The sequence below is a fragment of the Clytia hemisphaerica genome, unplaced genomic scaffold, assembly GCF_902728285.1.
Source record: "Clytia hemisphaerica strain Z4C2 unplaced genomic scaffold, Clytia hemisphaerica genome assembly, whole genome shotgun sequence".
In the NCBI taxonomy this organism is placed as follows: domain Eukaryota; kingdom Metazoa; phylum Cnidaria; class Hydrozoa; order Leptothecata; family Clytiidae; genus Clytia; species Clytia hemisphaerica.
The window spans coordinates 1209399-1230604 of NW_027103938.1; the positions used below are offsets into that span (position 1 = coordinate 1209399).

General features: G+C 34.8%; 1 protein-coding gene across 4 annotated transcripts; it reads left to right on the plus strand.

Moving 5' to 3' along the window:
• Positions 1 to 131: 131 nt before the first annotated feature.
• LOC136809897 (apoptosis regulator BAX-like) lies at positions 132 to 20778 on the plus strand. Of its 4 annotated transcripts, XM_067066460.1 has the most exons (5): positions 132 to 165; positions 4156 to 4316; positions 17423 to 17777; positions 18171 to 18363; positions 19210 to 20778. In XM_067066460.1, exons 2-5 carry the CDS (start codon positions 4283 to 4285, stop codon positions 19459 to 19461), a joined length of 834 nt encoding a protein of 277 aa, XP_066922561.1. In that variant the 5' UTR covers positions 132 to 165; positions 4156 to 4282; the 3' UTR covers positions 19462 to 20778. The 4 variants fall into 4 exon arrangements, with proteins under 4 accessions (XP_066922561.1, XP_066922559.1, XP_066922560.1 ...); XM_067066458.1 differs by lacking the exons at positions 132 to 165; positions 4156 to 4316 and adding an exon at positions 6923 to 7336; XM_067066459.1 differs by lacking the exons at positions 132 to 165; positions 4156 to 4316 and adding an exon at positions 15255 to 15378.
• Positions 20779 to 21206: the final 428 nt, after the last annotated feature.

Genomic DNA, 21206 nt, shown 5'->3' on the forward strand with positions numbered 1-21206 from the left:
TGCATACTGTAAATTAAGCAAAGTTTTTAGTAGTTATTTTATTTGCAACTTTAAATAGCCATTATCCCTGATAATAACGTTAAAAGCAAACTTTAAACTTGAGGTGGCCTTCGTTCTCTCTTTTTTGTAGAAATGAATCATTGCCAACCATTGCAACGCATTCAGGTACTTTTCAATCATTCTCAAGTTTGCTTTTGACGTCATGATATCTTTTTATAAGCTGAAAATTGCTTACTTTCAACTTCAGTTGAGCTAGAATCTGAGAATGTCTGTCTTTCTATGTGTATGTTCCAAAACTTAGGGGCAGCCTGGAGACTTCCAAAATTGTTCGATTTGGCTGAAATTTGATTTTTGGGGCCTGGGGACGAGTTTTTCGCCAAAACGAGGCTAAAAAAGGGGAAACAATAATTACAAGGTCTTAAAAGAAGGAAAACCGACATCGACTTTTTATCTCTGCCTATCTTCTCTGAGGCTTCTTTTGACCCCCTGGTGACTTTTCTAACTTATTTACTATGTTTTCTGACTATTCTAAAGTGTTTTAACTGACCTTGAATTATCGACCCGACCGGGGTTCGAACCATTGAGTTTCAAGCCGAAGGCTAGAGGTCAATCTCCTTGGTAGGATTTGAAGCCAACAAATCCTACCAAAGTTGCGCGGCCTTGAGCGACCCGCCTGGTTTTTACACAAATGGCAGATTGAAACTAAAATTTACCGCTAAATTTCGAAAAAAATATCACTCGAAAACAAAAGAATTGCTAGATTCAATCCGTCGTCAAAAATAAGGCGCATATTTTAAGGCTTCACTTTTTCTTGCCTGAGAAAGGTTAGAGATTCGATTCTAGCCCTTCGGGCTTATACTTCAATGCTTGCCCCCCCCCCCCAAAAAATCTTCTGACTCTGAGGCTATAGACTAGAGTCTGGTTTCTGGCTGAACTTTGGTTTTTGATAATTTTTGATGACGCTGAGTCCAGCGTAGTAGACTAGGCGCAATTAGCCTCCGTCTCGGAAGAGGACTGGGCCCGAATTTGCGGACGTTTTCACAGTTTCACTTTCGTTTTCGGCTATGCGACAGCGTTTTCAAGCAGAAAGCAGAGGAAATCTGTGAAATTATGGCAGGGAATGTTAACCTATTTTTCCAGTGTTTCTCAAGATTAGAGCAAGATTATTGTTCTAGAAAGTTCATAGAGGCCTAATAGTTTCAGATTAGTATGATTTCATCAGAAAAAAACATTTACAAACAAACAACAAAGTTCCTTATTGATATGTGAAGGCTACCAAAAATAGCAATGTCCTCCATCAGAACAACTTTAATATAAGGGACAAGGACAGTCAAGAAGTGTACTTCTTTTTGAAAATTTGCACAAAAATACTTAGAGAAAATGTACTATGGAAGCCCATTCTATACTCCTAAATGATAGTTGAAAGATCAGCAGTTGAGAGGGTTGATTAAAATAGAACTCAAAGCACAGAATAAAGTATACATATATATTTGTCCAGAAAGAACTGGCATGTTGTTTGCTTTGTTTTGGTGTTTAAAAATATGTACTTATCAGTCCTAAAAAAATGAAAATTTGAATATAATGAGGGCAGCGAGTCTGGTTAAATGTTACTATATTTACAAGAAAGGATTACTGAAAAAATACTACTGTATGTACTACTGATGAACTAAACTCAAAAACTAAAACTTTACCATAAATTTACATTACGACAATTTAAAAATCTATCTTTAATAGCAACAAAGAAAAAAACATGGCTCAAAGTTTTAAAGTTAAACATAGAGCTAGTCAGAGCTTCAATTCACAGATTCAGTAGATATAAAGCTTTCAAAATTTGAAAACAGACACTGCATTGGTGTTACTACAAGACATACTATCCACACGGTTTTTTCGATTCATGAAAAAAATAAAGTATTTATCAAAAAAGGTTCTCTTTTTTTTGGTAATCAATTCCAACAAACAATAATCAATATAACTGTTTTTTGAAAACTATCCCACAGTGTAAACATTATCAACCAACTAAACCCACACCGCCAAAATTGTAAAAATAAGTCAATATAATTTCTATCAACAATTTCTCGTAAAATGTTTTTTTCCGACATTCTGATACCAATCATGGCTGGAGGCATCATGTGTAGAGTGACTGTGGGGGCATTTATTTCATTGTGCTTTTAATGAGACAAATACCAAACATCAACCAAACAAAACTGACGCAAAGCCAAATCTGGCGATTAAAAATTTCCATGAAAATTATAATTGAAACTTATCTCGTAAAATGCTTTTTTCAACATTCTGGAGGTGTTCAAAGTTAGAGCTATCATATGTAGAGCCAAGAAATACATGAAAAGTCATTTGCTATCCCATTTGCCATGAGATATATGAGTCAACAAATCAAACAAAAACCAACAAATCATGTCTCTTCACTTTCATGTCACATCATGTTTATATGGGGTATCAGAAAGACAATCGCCACAAGAAAAGCCATCTTCCTTTATTATGGAGTGTTCCAAAACTATTGGTAGGTTGTTTGGAAGTAAAGAAACCCACACAGTTTGCTTTATTTTGAAGATTTAACTTGAAAACAAACTGCATCTTTCCAGTAGAAACTCATGTTTCAACTTGCTACATAACATTGGTCAGTCGGGTCTGCTACTAACATGTAATAGTTTTATAATAGCTGAGCTTGAGAATCCGTAGGCAGAACTTGTAACATGTATTATGTGTATAATTATGTCAGTCGACTTGAATCATGATACATTACTCACATTTCACTGGATGCATTTTCGCTGTGAAATTATCCGCAAAATTTTCTGACCGCGTTCTGAGACGGAGGCTAATTGACGAGTTCGCCATTTTGAAAGAAAAACACAAAAATTCCAAACCACAAAAAAAGTACTTGGTGTTGAAAAATATGATTGAACACTATTAACAGATTTAAGATACCTTATTTTCGAATAGAAATGTTGCTTTATCCTATTTTTACCTTCCAAAAAGAACTACAATATGGCGGACAGCTTTACAGTCCACATAAGCAAAAGCTCAAAATCGAGAACTACAATCAAAAGTCATAATTTTTGAGAAAAAAGGGAAATTCCCACGAAATCTTACAACCACAAACGATTGGGAAGCGCTCTAAATTAGGTTGGACGGGTGGAGTTTTTTTTTTAACCTTGAGTTTTAACGCTAGACGTAATAAGACTTAGGATCTGAGGAACTAAAAGTCTAAGAATGGTCCAATAGGGCTCAGAATATAGCCTAGAAGTCTATAAATCCCTCTCAAATTGGAATATTCGAATAAATTTATCAATTTGCCCAAAAGCTACTTTTTTGCCCGAACTTAAAATTGCTGAAAACGAGGAATTAACCAAAATTCCCAATATATTTCGACCCTGATTGTACCTGGACCCCGGGCTACAAAGGCTGCGACTAACAAGTCGTGCGTTAATGCGGTTTAGATGCGTTTTGCTTAAGATTCTACTTCTCCCAACAAGATTCCACTGACTTTTCCGAGATCTTTCCGCTGTTTGGGATAATCTCCCAGGATAGCTGGCATGAAATTGGAAAAGGTTTTTTTGTAAAGGTACTGAAAATTTTGTGTGGAATTACCTAAATTTCCGAAGCTTATTTTCATCTACCCGGAGTCCTGGTTGTTTTCGACTAGAAAGTGGCAGAGGAAACTTTATGCGAGAACTGGTCGTTTTCCGCTAGAAAGTAGAAAATGACTGTAGTATCTTCTTATAATGTGGAATCTTATTCAAAAGGACAGTAGATATCTAACAAATGAAGTTTTATTACCGATATTAAAAAGAAAATTGCGGTCACTGAATGGTCATTATGATGCGATAAATTTAGATTAGATGGTTCGTTTTTTTTGAATCGTTTGTGTAGAAAGAAACAGACAAAATAACACAGTGACTTTATTGATGTTTTCTTTCATCTATTTGTGCAAGTGATGTCGTGATCTGGTTGTCAGTCGGATTTGAAGCTCATTTTCCGGTCATTAATTTGCTGAAATTGTTCTTGAATGAAACTATTCCTTTTAGATTTTCCTGGAGAAGAGAATAGAGCATGATTGTCATGACATTGTAAATTGTAATTTTTGAAGAAATTATGTCAATCCTTTTTTGTTATGTTTTGATTGTTTTTTACGATGTTTAGTATTGCGCACTTTGTATGCAAAAGAAGTTGATGTGGTTGTTCTTGGCCATTCATTGTTTGATTAGGACAGTTTTCAGGCATCCCTTGAAAGCGTATCACTCACGAAGAAAGAAACATTACAGCCACCATGTCAAATATTGAAGAGAATGAGAGCCTGAACGGTAAGAAGACTTATGTTCAAGTTTTTCGTTTGTCATAAATACTGAGTTCTTATAGGCTAATTTAGTTACAAGACAGTAAGGAGTAAATGGTGTTAAATTTAAGACAATATGAAAGATTATGGGGTCAAACTTTGGGAAATGCAACAAATTCCTCTAAAAGGAACGGAAAATTTAATTTCGCATTAAAATTTGGATTAATGGTATTTGAATGCCAAATTTGAGGTATTTTAGACATAAAATTAGTTTAAAAAGCTAAAATCTTGGAAGCTGCTAGGCATTCTTGGCTCAAAATCCATAAACCCTTTTTAGCTGAAATCCGGAAAATCCTTAGCAGTTTTCAGACCTGAGCCAAAAATTGGTGTTGCTTATAAAAAAATGTGTATCTGAGAAAACATATAAGGCTCATTAGACAAAAATTTCGTTGCAAGAGTTAAGGGTGATTATACCATCAGTCTGGAGCATCCTCGACACCCCTTTCTCAGTGCCATGGTGGAACCTATCCTGCCACAAGAAAAAACATAACCCGAAGATCAGCATCCTTCTTAGTTTTTAAATAAAAAACAACAAGAAAGTATTCATAATGCGGAATATTTCGATGACTCTATCTCATCATTTTCAACCATAAACTAAATACATTTCAAAAAATGTCCTGCCACGTATAGGAACTTTGCTCACAATTCCAATTTTCACTTGACCTTCAGCTTCAACTTCAACTTCAACTCTATGGGATAGAGCTCCTTTTTTCTCATGATTAGGGGGTAAAAACACTCATCAGCAGATAAGGCGTGGGGTTTGCTACCAAGTGAAATGTTTATTTCAAATGGAATAAAATTAGCGACGGTATAAAAAACACAATCGAAAGATGATATACTGGGTCTGCTTGAGATACAGAAAAACAATTAATTATTTTCCTTCTTACTTTCTCATTTCCATGACATAAAAACACGAAGCAATTTTCTTGTTGCACAACTTCAAGATGTGAGCTCCATACTTCGGTGTACTTTAATTAGTTTGTTACTGTGGACTCTTTCAATCCTTTCAATTCTTACAAATTATGCTACTGGTAATAGAGTTTGCATACATGTTCCAAAAGAATATGCGGTGTGCGTATAGTTCTAATAAGCGTTTTGAGACATAAAAGCTGAGATTAAAGCAATACATCGTTGAAAAGATAGTATTGAGTGGATTTATGTTTAGAACGTTACATAAAGAAACGAAAATAAAGAGATAAGAATTACAGTCCTTCAATAGAGGTCTAAATCGACGATAAAACGTCTAATCAATGTTCAAAAAATTTTTCAATTTTTAATTATATCATATAACTCGTTCATTAATGTCTAAAAGTGATCCAAATGGAACAATTCCGAATAGATTTGACTTTGTAGAACTAAAAGAGATATGAAAAATCCTAATGCATATTTGGAAATTTGACTCGAAGTCATGCGACCAACGACTGTGTAAGACTCATAACTCATCCCTGTTTTAGTGATCCTTTTGCTAGTTAGGATTAAAGTGTAACTTTCCATTCCACAGTGCTGACAAAATCTTTTGGGTGCTTTTCTCACTGGGAGGACTTTTTGATCAATTTTTCCAATGGGTAAAGGGTTACACCGGGTCTTAGACTGTAATAATCTCTCGCTAAGATTCATACACGTTTTTTTCATCCAAAATTTTTGAAGCCTTCGGATGTTCTTAACTTTTTCAGATTTAAGCCTAAAAATGTTCTTAACATGTCCTTATTTTCGTCATTTTGTGGTTAATTTTGTGCGTCTTTCTAAGAAATCGGGTGTTTTAGAGTCCCCAAAGCATTGAAATGTTCTTAATTTGTTACCTTATTGGTATATATTTTCGCGTGTTACAAATTTTCGCGAATCGCGAAATTTTTTCGAAAAAATGTGTTTCGTATGTATTAAATTCCGCGATTGCCGACTTCTGGAAAATTTCCGCGTGTATTAAATTTTGCGATTCACTAAACTAGGTATTTTCGGAAAGTGGGAATATAAAGCAAGAAAAAGACTGATTTTGCTTGAAACACAACGTTTTTGATGTAAAAATACTAACAAAATACTGAGAAAATTTTTTTCGCGTGTATTTAATTTCGCGGTTTTGTAATTTTGAAAATTTTAAACAGTATTAAATTTCGCGAAAATTAACCAAAAAACTCGCAAAATTAAGTACCCGCGAAAATTTGTAACACGCGAAAATATATACCAATAAGGTATTAACATTTTGGCCATCGAAGCCTTACGTTCTTATATAGTTTGCTCTTATAAAAAAGCGCTTATACAAGACGCTACTGCCATCAAAGCTAGACAAGTTACAATGCTTCAGTTCCATTGTTTAGTTTAAAGGTAATAATTTCTCGTAAATTTGCGAATAGTGGGGGATGGTGATAATAATTAACACATGATGATGGGGCTTATTGTTGTTCATTATGTAGCAGCCCACACAACATTGTCAATCTATTAATTCGCTTCATAATAGCCAAAGCTCCATGTCATTTTTTTGTTATAATCTCTTTGCAAATTACTTTTTTTAATCAAAAGGATGTCAAAGTATTTTGGATAATTCACCTCTATACTGAACTTTGTGCTGATATTCTTATATTTTTATTATGGTGTTGAGAGAGATTCACTGTTTATAATCAAAACACCGGAGCAGTTTATGAATGCTTTTTTGCAAATTATACTTTCAAAATTGGAAACTACTACCTCGAATTTTGGCTACACTTTAGCTTTTAGATTTCAATGATATTAAAGTTAATGTATGAAATTCCAAAGCTTTTAAAATTGGAGCTGTTGTGGTATTAAAAATAATCGAAAGTTTATTCAAAGGACTATTTTTTATCGTATTAGTATTCATCGTTAAAGAAGCATCATTGTTTGTTTATACAATTTTACGACCTGCTTAAATTATCATGCTTCGAAGTTTTGAACAAATACGCAACACACGTAAGATTGGAAGTCTGGATATAAAGGATGTTCACTCGTCAAATTCAGATGAGGACGATTTAGGTTCAGGTCAGTGTTTTGTCGTTAAAACATTTTATTTATTCATTTCTAGTAAAAATTAGAAAACCCGTAGAAAACTTTCTTCTGATGATACGATACAAAATTTATCAAGAATTTAGAGAAACGTTCGAATTAGATATTTTATGCATCTAGCCAAGCTGAAGGGACTACCGTTAGAACAGAAAGATTCGAATTATAGAGGTTCGAGTTATAGAACATTGACATATGAGTATCTATTTGCTGAAGCAACAAGACATTGTTAACAATAATTTTTCTTTGGAACTTTTTGTTTGTTTAAATTGTTGCCTCTTACATATGAAATCACAATACATGTTTTTTTTTTCTATAAGAATAAGTTTTATAAGCATATTCAGGCTCAGTTTTTGGTACCTAAACAATGGCTCTATCTTTTAAGAGCAATAGAATGCTAAGCATAATGCGAGCCTGATATAGTGGCAAACACTTGCTTATAAAAAAACATGTATCGAAAATGTATATTCTTTTCCTTTTGATTGATTTGCTCGGTATTACGTCACTGAAATACGTACTGCTTGAAAAAGCCGAATATCTGAACCTTGGCACTCAAATATGGAGGGTTTACACTTATACAAAATTTCATGAGAACAACGAGGCTCAAAATTGCCAAAAATAAAATCAATTTAAGAAAAATCTTAAACCTCGAATTTTTGGGGAGTATTTTGCCCTAAAAATATAACAGGGTAAGAACAATTTGAACCTAACTGACACGTTTACAATAAACAGAGTTTTATGTCTAAAAGCATAGGATTTGGAAGTTATTATCAATAGACCTTTTGGAAGAGATACAATTTGAAACATTACATCATTCATGTCTGAAGCATTACGTCATTGAGAGATTATTACTCCTCATGGGAAAATACTTCTATCCTCAGAAGATGATCTATCTAATCTGAATGATACTCATCTCAAAAATAAACTTTCCTTACTTAAAGAGGCTTGAATTTTACATAAGATATCCACTTTTAGCATGATAGATGTTTTTTTATGAGAAGTTCTACAGAGCTTGCCAAGAAATCAAAGGTTTTACAATGTTTTTTAAATACAATCTAACTTTTTTTGAAAATTGATTCGGTACATCAACATTGATCTAGATAGCGTTAGCTTTGACTTTGACTTTGGTGAAATTGAAATTAGGAAGTTACTTTGGAATTATTACTTTATTGCTGTTTTGATGTTGTATGCTAAGATTGTGTAAGTAAGTTACCAACCTCGTCCCCGTGTATCCCAGGCTTTATTTACGTTACTTATGGATGCCAGAGAATATTATCTAGCGCTATCAGTAAGCATCAAAAAGCTGATAATACGCAGGGAACGAGGTTGGTAAGTTACAAGAACGTTTTATTAATTCATTAAAGTTCGAATAGCGTCGATTTCATTGACAATGTGCCACTAAGGGTTGATGACACTTTTAGAAAGTTTCAAAGTAACCTTGTAAAATATCTTTCTATCATACGCCAGCTACGAACTTGAGCATTTTGAGAAGTTTTGAACATCCCTACACCCCCTTCTCACAGACCCGGTGGGATTTTATCAGCCAGTGGGGGTAAAAAATAACGGACTGAAACTTGATGAGGATTGACATTCCCATGTTTTTTATGGCTGGGGATTTGAATTCCATTGTTTTCTACTAGCCAGAAAATTCAGTGAGAATGGAAAAAATAGCACAATATTTTGCAGTGAGGATTTGCTTATCTGATTATTTCCAGCAGGGACAAAAATGAGAGTATAATTTTCCACTGGGGACGATATTTTGACCAATTTTTCCAGTGGGAAGGGTTCCCAGTGGGTCTGTGAGAAGGGGGTGTATCCCTAATTTAAATTTGTTTTGGAAAGACCTTGCTCTTTTTTTTCAAACTCTTCAATTCACTTTTTTTTCATCGTACTGAATTGGAAATCTAAACTTCGACGTTCAGAAAAAAGTTATTTTGTAGGAAAGAGGTGGTTCCGAGCTTTTACATTTTAATTTAAAAGTCGGTAAATAGGCTAGACCGCTGAAGGCTGGAAGCTATTTTTTTCAAGAAAGTCGTTGAAACTGTAGTTAATTTATCGAATAGCGTTAACACTGACCTGTCTGACCTTACCACATCAGAAAGATCTCATCATAGACCAAAGTTAATCAAAAGAATTTCAAACTGGAGTCTTAAAATGTCATCCTTTAAGACCGTCCAAAGTTTTAATATTTATATCTGTTTATATTAATATTTTCAATACTTTTCTTCATTTCCGAGTATGGGAAAAGAATTCTTGTGGCTTTTCGTCAACTTTTTTTCTAACCGAGTTAAAGATCGTTACAGATTCAAAAAAAACTTCTATAGACTGGACATCATTTCTTCCTCTTTTCCTGCTTTGAAAAGTCGTTCAATGTTTTGAGAGGTAGAATATATTTATTTAGAAATATATTTATTTCTCCATTTTGGTTGAATAGATTTTTGAGTGAAAATTTGTAACGTGGGACATGTATGCCAAAATATTAAAAAAATCGACGCTTACAAAAGTAAAATTAAATTTCGTAAATTTTGACGATTTTCCTTTTAATTTTCTTTTCAATTTTAGAATTCTAATTTACAAGATCTAGCTTAGGATTAGACGATCCTATCGTCTACACAAGATCACTAAAAAAGGGAATAGTTTAAGAGAGGCGTGATAAATTCGGGTGGAGTAAGCAGTGGCGGAGATGTTTACAGTTGTTCCAAAACTCTACCGCCACTTTTTTCCCGTAAACCGCCGTGACGCCCGAACTTTTTCCCGCGTTTAACTGACCTTTAAACGGACGATAGCATCGTCTAGCTTAGGATCCGTAAATTCTCAGAAGCAGCCGACGAAGCGATTTTTTAGAAATATGTGTTCTTATCTTCTACAGGAGACCGCATTTTGCGACCTTTTTTATTTAATTGATGTGTTCTGATTGGGCTTTCCCAGAAAAAAACCGTACACCCCATGTTGAGGAGGTCAATTTCCGTTCCTAGGGGGTAAGGTTTGAAATGTTGCGGAATTCCATAGGGGTTTACAAAAATCCATTAAAAATAAGTTGAAAAAGTTGTTTGAAAACCCACAAAAATTCGGAATTCAGAGGGTTTTGACCCTTACGTTTCTTGGAACTCCAAGGGGGGTACAATATTTTAAGTTGGAATTCCAGGGGTAGCTCATACAAAAAGTTGGACCTCCTCAACAGGGGGTGTACGGTTTTTTTCTGGAAAAGCCCATTTCTAGGAAACTTTTATTGCATTATTTGTCTCCCTAAACTTACTATTACCCTATAGTTGGATGTGTTCTAAAATCTAGGGAAAACTTTTTACCGAGATACACTTGTAAGATATTTGGTTTTTTGTTTTTCACGAAAGATGTGCTCTGAAACCCTCTAGGGTTACTAGGCAACAAGATCACATCAATATTCTTTTGATCGTACCCCTGTCTTCTTAAAAGATGCGCTCTTAAGCTCTCTAGGTTTACCTAGACAAGAACACGTTAGATGACCTTGATTATACCCCTGTCTCGTCAGTAAACATCATCATTTCTAGCTGATTGATTTACGAAGATCTTATATAACAGAAGCCCGGCGGAAGCGGCGAGATTGGGGAGTCGTTCCGCTGGGCCTGGAACAGATTAAAATTTTCTAGCTGAAGCATACTCTCAGAGCACATGGGGAAAAAATGTCGCCTCGCCACCGGCTGCTTTCGAACTTTGATGATTGCATTATTTAAAGCATACCAAGTATACACATTGTGTTTTAAACCTTCGTTCGTTCATGTAGTGATAACTCTTAAATAAGGTAGATTATTCAATCAAAACACATTACGAATTAAACGATAAAGTCGATACCTATGACGAAATCCCCTCATATCTATTTTCCTCTTAAAAATTCTTGTAAATACGTCTGAAATGTTGTTAAGTTTGAAACAAAAACGAGAATGCAATTTTATTTGCTATCATTAGATATTACATATTGATATTATTGACTTAGTCAAACATATTATATATACTGTTTTTCATATTTTTGATAATTTTTTTGTACAATTCTGACGGACTGTTTTGGTTTGGATAGATTTTAATGTCGGTAAGAAATATTAATTTGTTTTTTTCTCTTGGATGTATCTGTAACCGAGAAGCTTGATTTTTGCTTCTTATAAAGTTTTAGAACCCAGTCTTATTAAAGAAGATAGGTTCTAAACACCCCCTTCTCACAGAACCCACTGGGAACCCTTCCAACTGGAAAGATTGACCAAAATATCGTACTCGGTTGATAATTATCCTCCAATTTTTATCCCCACACTGAAAATAATCAAATAAACCAATCCTCACTGCAAAATATTGACCTATTTTTTCCATCCCCACTAGATTTTCTGACAAAAGAACTTAAATTCCCAGACATAACAGTATGGGTATGTATGTTTCAGTCCGTTATTTTTAGGGTAAGGGGTAAAAACTTTTACGTTTATCATTGGGTATAAGTATGTAGTCACCATAATCTCCATTGCTTGAGCGTAATGTTTATGTTTATGTTTCTTTTCTTTAAAGTTGATGCAAAGTAGTACAGTGTGTACTTAGCTCGAGGCTAATCAATATCAACTATTAATTACAAATCTATCTAGAAAGTTGATACTCAAGATCAACTATTATTTACAAATTAATTTAAATTCAATCGATAAAACCAACGCCATGGATAAAGGTGCGACAGGTTCGGCAAGGACAAGTAGTGGGCCTCAATTGCATTGACTTCTTTTTTAAATTCATCTAGGTTTTTAAGTTTTTAAGTTTTTAAGTCATCGGGAAGGGTAGCCCAGATTTTAGGTCCCAGGAAAGCTAAAGACGATTTTCCATTCATTTCACTTTCAACTACTCTACTACGAAAGAAATTTCTTTTTCTCGTTTTGATCTTACATTGGTTTTTGAGAAAGATTTTACTTTCTGATTCATTGAGTTTTGATTTAAATAGCTCTGTGGCCTCTGTGGATAAGGATTGAATTGCTCGTTGATGGAAGGTGGAACCGTTGTCAAGTTTCAACAGATCTTCGAAAGATGTTGTAGTCTGAGTAAACGATTCTCAAGCATTTTTTATGTAGATTGTTGATTTTATCCTCTAGAGCCCTGCTATGAAACATCCATATGAGAGGACAGTAATTGAAGTGGCATTTAATGAAAGCATTCATTAAGCGTTTCTTTTTTTCTAAACTGAGATATGTGCTCATTCTGGCTGAGGTGGTTATTTTCAAACTAGCTTTCTTGCAAAGATTTCCTATATGCGATTCAAATGTCAAAAGATTATCGAAGGCCCGGGGGACATTCCAGGTAAGTGACCTACCGGACGTGCGGCCCTTAAGGGTAGGTTTTTTGGACTTTGGAAAGTGCACTGTAAGGGTTGATTTGTGAGCAAGTGGGAAAAAGTGCACTGCAAGGGTGTAAAATTTGAGAAAATACCAAATTTTGAGGTAAAATTTGAGAAATTTCAAAAAAATTTGCCCTGAAATTGCACTATAAGGGTCGATTTTCAGCCAAATTTTGTGAAGTGTTATTGTTGGTTTTCTCTTCGACGAAACTTCCTGAGGCCGTAACCGTCTTTTGAGTTTCCCCGAACGCGGTGTACCCATTCAGTATCGTCTAGGTTCAGATTATTTGCTTTATGCAGCCATTCCTTTAGAACTGCTCTTTCAGTTCGAGTCAGGTCTTCCGTAATGCTTATTCCTTTATAGTCGTCGTTTCCTTTGAGGGCTGACAGGCTGTGATGGAGGGATAACTTTTCTTTTTCTGAACCAAGGACAAGTTTCATTGGCCTCTTTTTGTTGGTTTCCTCGGTACCGATTCTTGATACGTTCTTTATAGTTGGAGGTGGAATTTTTACCGTCTTGATGTGGCTTTAACAATATACCTTTTATCACCCTCGTTTTTTATCTTCACCAGTCCATTCAGCAACTCCATAGATGACGACATTTCTTTGCCGCTGGTCATGGTCTTTTTTTTCTTTTATCTCTTCGTAGCGAGCCTCTTTTATAATGGACTTTAAACCGCTTGTTGTTACTTGAGACGTAATTTTTGTTGCGTCAGCGTAGGACGTTTTGGCTTTGGTCAAGGATGACTGGATTTCTTCTAGAATTGAAGATTTAATTGTCTCGCCAAAAGTTTTAAATTGCTCTTGAATCTTCTTGTCTAAAAAGGAAAGCATTGAGCTGTCTAATTGTTTTGAAAACTAGAAACTCGAAACTCTGAGGAATTGCCTCGTGTAGCGAAAGCAATTAAAGTTTTTTAATGTTTTTTAATGTGCCTCGCGGTAGATACAAGTCAAGTTTCCATATTAAAGTTGTCTTTGTTTTGTTACTTTATGAGAATGATAGAAAGTCGGCTGTGGTATTCGTGAGGACGTTTCAAAGTTTCAAAGGTTAGTTCTATTTTTTTAGTCTTCAAATTTCTGCAATGGATCGAAATCGGAACATCTTTTTTAATCGATAAAAAGAGATCGTCAATTTTTTTTACGGTTTCATGGTTTACGTAATGTTTTTCTGATTAGACCAGAGACACAGCTTGCCATCCTGGTAAGTCGGTAGACTTCACTTAGTCCTCCATGTTAAATGATGCAAGACTAAGTAATAGAAAAACGAGCGATTTACCCCTATTTACGCCCCACCCCCGTTTTAATCTCCACAATAAGTCCGTGTGTAAGAACGGTTTTTGATGATGAGATATTCGGGAAGTTTTGAGTTTCTAGGCCTTGGGAAGGCACTCTTGCAAAATTGAATTCACGTAGTGTATTTCTCAAATCCGACGATAATCAAGAAAATTTTTTAAAATAACTAAGAGACTTTGTAATAAAGAGGAAATCATTTCATGCTATTTTATAGCTGCTAAATGAGACTCATTTATTCTAGCGCTAATTTATTTCACCAACAACCTTTCGACTGGATAATTATTGTCCCTTTTTTCCGTGATTATAACTTTTGAGATAATGTTGATGTTTTTATTCGCCGAAGTTCCTAATGTTTATATTTTAGATTAAGTTGCATTCTAACCTCCATTAGAATCTCGCTGAAAGAAAATGAAGGCATATTTTTAATCGTCAAGGGTTCAGATTTTTTTTCTCTCAATCTCGAGCAGTTTTCATTGAGAAATGCAACAGCCTGAAGACATTTTTAACGGCGATTCTTTTATTTTCATTTTCATTATTTGATGACAATTAAAGCTGAGAAAATTTTATTATCCACTGTGAGAAATTTCAAGTTTTTCCTCTTCTCTTTATTTTTCAATTTTTAGGATTAAAACTTACGCCATTTGATTATACGTCGGTAACTTTTGCGTAAGATTTCACGTGTTAAAGATGCTTTAATAGGTTGTTGAGGAAGAAAATCATTTCGTTTTTGTGTAGACATTATAGCCAGGCAACCAGTGGGTAGCCTGGTAGCAGAACGTCTCTTTTTGAAATGAGAGAAGTTAAACATATGAAATGAAAGGAAAATTTTATTTTGCATTATGTTCTTTATGCAGTTTTACTAGTCGTAAAGGAGAATTTAACGTGACGGTTTTCAAATGAAAGATCCGTAGGAGGAAAGAAAGGAAAATTTTTTTTTTGAGAGGAAGAATAATTTTTTCGTTCCAATTCGAAGAGAAGACAAAATAACCTAAATTCATATAAGGAACTGTCACTTTTTTCTTGTTTTTGTGAATTTTATTTATCATTCTTTTCCGAGTATCAAAGATGATATCTATAGCTAGGATCTCACAGTTGTCAGTTGTAAAATACTGAATGAATATAACCATTTTATTCTTGATATCGGAAGGTTTATACTACACTCAACGTTTATTGATTTTTATTTTACTTGGTTTTGACACTTCAAAAAATATTTATTGAATCGACTATATTCATTATTTGCATTTCTGAATAAGGAAATCCGAACGATCTTAAAGATTGAAACTTGAAATCCGAAATTAAATTTTACCGAGTTGACGGAAGAAGAAAAGAATGGACGAAGAAATATTCCTTCGACAGAAACGCAAAAAATATCGTTTACGAAATTTCAATCTTCGAAGTAAGAACATATGGTTTATTCGTCTTTGAATTGTTTATTTATATGAAGTCTTGGTATGGAAGAAATTAGTACAGGCGACTCTCTCTATTTCGATTTTCAAGGGACAGAAAATCTTTTCCGAATTATAGAGATCTTCGAAATACTTTCCTGCTGAAAGGGAGCGACGTTTTTTGCTCGAATTTTAAAAAGATTCGAATTAAAGAGACTCGCGGAATAGAAGAGAGTTGACCGAACTTGAAGCCATTTGGAGTTCTGAACTTTTAAACTCAACGGTATGATAAATGTTCAATGTTCAATGTTCAAATTTTAGCAGAACTCGAAAAATTCTACAAAACACGCTTTTTATATAAGAATACCTACACTTTATAAGAATGTCCAATATGAAAATGGCCAAAAAACTAAGAATAATGCTAAGAATATCACCATCATGGAAGTTTGCTACTCTAGCTAAGAATGCCATTTTTAGAGCATTTTCGATTATAAATTGTCAATTACCCCCAAGACGCCAAGTAAGGCTCATTTCTTTCCCAAAATTGCCATTTTATGGTTGAGAAGTATGTACTAAATGTTAAATCTAGTCTGAATTGGGATCCTATAACCTAAGAATGCTGTAAGAATATTTTAGGATGATTTTCCCAAAAAAGTTAAGAATATCCATGATGAAATGGATTTACACCATTCTTATAAAAAAAAGCGTGTAACAAAACCATAGTATTTTTTAGCTGGGATGTTTGCTAACAGCGTTTGTCTTCCGCCTAAATCTTCTCTTAATTTGATAAAACTTTGGCTTATAATCTTAATTGTTTTTGTTGAAAATGGTTAAAGGGAAATGGATTTCATGATGGAAACCATTTAACAAAGGTACCAGCACATTAGAGATCGTGAAAGTACTTCCATGTTCCATAAGGAACTCTATTTAATATGTACTCAGTCGTGCTGTTCTAAATCAAGCAAGCCAAACGATATCTCGTGGTTGCTCTTGAAGGGACAGATGAAATAGAAAAGACATTTTTACTAATAGGTACGAATTATTTTTATGCGAAAAGATTGGTTACATGTTTAAAATGGTCACTAGGATCGAATCTTTGTAGAAGCTTGCACTATTTCAACGGGTAAACTTTTATATTTTTGAAAGATCTACCGTACGTCGAATACTTAGAATAAGTATTGGAGTTACAACGTCATGAAAATTAAGGAACTTGTAAAACATATTTTGAATTAGATTTTCTATTCCTCAACTTTTTGTTTGAAAAAGAGGTTTAGGGAATAACCCTGCTTACAGCTCTTTAATCTTGAATGCTTAACAAAGAGAATTTTGAAATCTGATGTTGTGAAAATGTTTGTCATTGGGCGGGAATCGCTCCCACAATCAATCAGTAAGGGAACCAATTGACTTTATCTCCATGACGTCCATATAACGTTTGAGTAAATGATTTTGATATTTGGTACCCCACGAAATCAGGAAAGTTAAATTACTCTAATCAACAATTATACAATTGACCCGGAAGAACTGTATACTGGATCACTAATTATATCGATAATTGCGTGAAGCATGTGCCAGTCGTAGATCTTTTTCTCTGGTGTCTGACTTTGGTTTGTTTTAGTTTTGATTGTTTTTCTTTTACTTTTCTTATGTGCTTTGACCTAGTTAAAATGTACTATTTAACAATGGGAACTTAGGGAGTCTTCTTTTCAAGATTCTTTATTTATTAAGTGATACAAATTTGGGCATGGTTGAACCTTTGGGCGTGGCCCTAGCATGTGCTGTATATGTAGCGAAACGAATATTATAATTAAATAGCTTGTATTTCAGTGATTTCCATTATTTCATTGTCGACTACGAAAACATTTAGGAAAATATCAAAACATCTTTTCATGGAGAAAAGCCTTGCTCTAAATCTAATATAAACTTAGGAAAAACTGTTTTTGGCTCCTGTCTGAACCTTTTTGCAATGCTTTACACGTCTCGTAGTTAATTTCAGTAACAACTTTCAAGATGTGAAAAGAAAAAACTTTGACAATTTATGTTTTTGTTCGTTCTCAGGAGCAGAAGAAATGGTTGCCACAAAGAAATCACAAACTACACTCTGGATTTATTTGTATCGTTGTTCGAAACTCGGGCCTCGTTCTTTATGGATCAAACAATCGAATTGTGTCTTAGAAGAACTAACCAGAACGATATGCGATAAAGCGATTCGTCATCGAATGACAAAAGCCTCTATCGATCATTCTCCGATCAAAAGTCCGAAACTTTACGAAACGCCGTCCGAGAAAACAATGCAATGCGTAAAAGATATGATTGATTTGATAGTCTCTTCACATCCGGAACTCTATACGGAAATCACATTCAAGTTAAACATACCGGTTCAAGACGAGCGGACTGTATGTAGAACGTATAGGTGAGCATCATTATAAAGACCACACCCATACATTATTGCCCCCCCTGTTGTTTCGAAACTATATTGATCAATTCTAGTGGTTTGTTTTGAGTCATTTCTAACTAATATTTCGTTTCGTATAAGGGATCTGTAGCATGTAAGCTTGGTCAAAGTATTGTCTAACCAAAGGTATATAGGTGAAATGTCGTTGAAAAACATTGAGCTGTTTAGGTGTTGACTCTCTTTAAACTGGAGACGGAGCAAAAAAAAAACAGATTTAAGGGCGGAGTTTGAATCGGGTGGAGATTACCGGAAATAAAGACACATCCGAGAATATTCATATATTCTTATAGGTTGCACTTTGTAGCCGAAGTTGCATTTTCAGCATATCCATTCCCATTCATTTTATTTTAGTGAGTTTGCTGAGAATCTGTTCAAGCGAGGAGTTTCATGGCCGCTCATCATTTCACTGTTGTCGTTTTCCGGAAGTCTAGCAGCGGAGTGTACGCGGAACGGGCGGAGTATTTTAGTACGACGTATTTGCGATTGGGCAACGTTATTTATCGTGATGAGACTGAAAGATTGGATACAAGATAATGGCGGATGGGTGAGTTTAATGATATTCGTATTTCATATTTTTCTAAAGTTGCAAGACTTTCTGTTTTCAAGTAAGTTTTTTCTCTTTAGAAGTAAGTTTAGTCACTCTTTTTCCGACAACGCGTATAGATCGCAAAACTATTTCAAGTTGCAAGACTTTCTTTTTTCAATAATTCGGAAGGGTTACATCTTACGAATTTTCGGGTCAAATCTCAATGGGGATTTTTTTCGCTGTAAGTGTTTGTTTGGAGGAGAGCCTTAGGGTAATTGGTTATCCTCCTTTTTACAAGAAATGTAATTATCAGACTATGGGATCAACTCAAGGTCGGGTTCGACACCAGATTTGGCTAGACTACCGCAGTAACCCTAACACTCCAAAAGTCTGCTCAGCAATCAAATCAATCCGATTGATTTAGTCTCAAAATTATGATGTAATGTTAAGGCCGGTCTCCACTTTCACGCGAAATGGGTGACAGTTTTTTTCTTAACCTTTTTTGCCTGAAGAAAAATTTACGTCATAAGAAAGTTTCGCGCGAACAAAAAAAAGTTGAAGGAAGTTTTTCAACCGTTACGTCAATGTTGACCAGTGGAATTGCTTCATTTTTCAACCGACCAATGACCTTACAAAAACTTTATGCTCATTTCGCGCGAAAGTGGAGAACGGCCTTATTACCAAATCAACTAATCAGTGACATAGAAAGTAATTTGATTATTGAGCAAATTTTGGATCGTTACGTTAACAGGTAGCTTCGATAGTTCATGACCAATTTAAATCAGCGGGAGTTTTTTATGGACTGGTCTACAGTTAAATTCTTTATGGCAATTTTCTAAGCTTTTGTTTAATTCCCTTTTTTAGGATGGAATGTACGAATTCTTTTACCAGCCTACACTCAACAATAATAGTGTGTTTCCTTCAGATAAACTCCAACAATTAAATGAGTGGAAAATCGCCATTTCCAATGCAGTGAAACCTGAAAAGGCTGCTCGTTTTGCACTGGGATTTTTCATATTCTTAGCTTTGTTACTAATAACATTCTTTAAAAGCACATCAACAGAGTGCAAATCTGGAGGCGTTAGAAGCAAGTTTAGTATTTATAGAGACTGTTAAGTAGTGATTTTGAGCCATCTGAGTTATTAGAGTTATCGAATTAGGAATATTCCTTTTCTTGAATGAGAATCACAGAAGGAGATCAAACTTGTTGCAAAATGGCGATCAATTTCCATGTTGTTATTGGCTCTTTGCTTGTTAGATAATTCATAATTATTTCTGGTAAATTGGAAACGAACATTCTTACAGGTAAAGAATGCACTTTTCTTAAACAAGATGCACACCGGGAAAAAGATTTACCGTGGCACTTTGGATGAATTTCAAGGTGAAAAGCTGCATTCTTTTCTTTTGATAATTCTCAATCCCGGGGGGGGGGGCACTCGATTTCGAAACGACGGTATGTGTCGCGCAAAATCTGCTTTTCAAAATCGTACCCTAACAGTGCAGTTCAATATGGCTGAAAAGGTACCCTTTCAGTGCATTTTCTCTTGATTTACCAGCCCTTATAGTGCACTATATTTCTCAGCTGTAAATCTGCGTGAAAGAAGAAGCTTGGGAAATTTTCTGTTTCAAAGAAAAATTGAGAAAATTATTCTTGACAGCTGTAATTATAAGACAATAGAAAATTTTTCAAACAAACGAGAAGTAAAAACCTTTCTTTTTAACAATTATTAATTTGTTTTAAAATTCGACCCTTGAAACACATCCTTACAGTGCATTTTGGGATGCTGAAAAACCCCACCCTTAAGCGCGGCACATGACGTAAGCCAGATCATATGAGTGCCACATACATTTCCCACAGCGGGGATAAAAATTCCTATCAACGTCCGAATGGGGATAGCAGTTATGTTGTTCATAACCAAAAAAAATTCCAGTGCAATAATTTTGGAATGCAATTTTTACATTGAATTTGAAATAGGAATGAAATGCAAGTCAATATTCTAGGACCACCGCTCTACTGGAAAATTTTGCCAAAATTTCGTCCAGGGGTCAAAACACCCTACAACTTCAGTCCCACGGTAATATTGACTTTCATTTGAATATTCTCGTGGGACTGAAGTTGTCGGGTGTTTTGCCCTACATGCAGCCAAATGTCCCCTGGGCGAAATTTTGGCGAAATTTTCCAGTAGGACGGGTGTCCCAGTGTGCAATAGAATGAATCTTTTAGCCAAGTACAATAATAGGTCTAGTTAATTAACTCTGCTATGTCTGAGATCTGCTCGAGCCTATGAGAATTTTAGGACAAAACTTCCTTGAGAAAAATTGTATTTTTTTGTTGTTTAAATGTAAATATTTGATCATTTATTTTTCTTTATTTAAACGTATATTTATAAATATGAATAAGCAAAAGAGATAAAAATTTATGTTTGATAAAAATTTCGTTTACAAAAGTGTATTTCCTAGGAGAAAGATTTTTACACAATACCTTATCGGGGAAAAATTTTCGTTGGGGAAAATATTCATCACTTGTCCAAAATTTCGTCACTTTTCCCCCGATAAGGTACCCTTCTCAAAGATACAACGAAGGAGCCAAAAACCAATGGGAAAGAAAATCGCCTGATTTTAGCTGAAATTATGAATCTTATCCGCAGTAAGGATTTTGAAAATCACAATGGATGCCGTTTCAGTCGAGATGAGAGTTTACTTTACTTTTTTTAAACGGGGATGATATTTCGGGGATCATCAAAGACATTATCATCTTCAACTATTCCAGTGGTAGAGGCCACCGGTTCTCTCGAAGTAGGGTCTCAAGTGTTATATCATTGTCATTTCAATCCAGAATAACCGCCTGACCCGGTGAAATT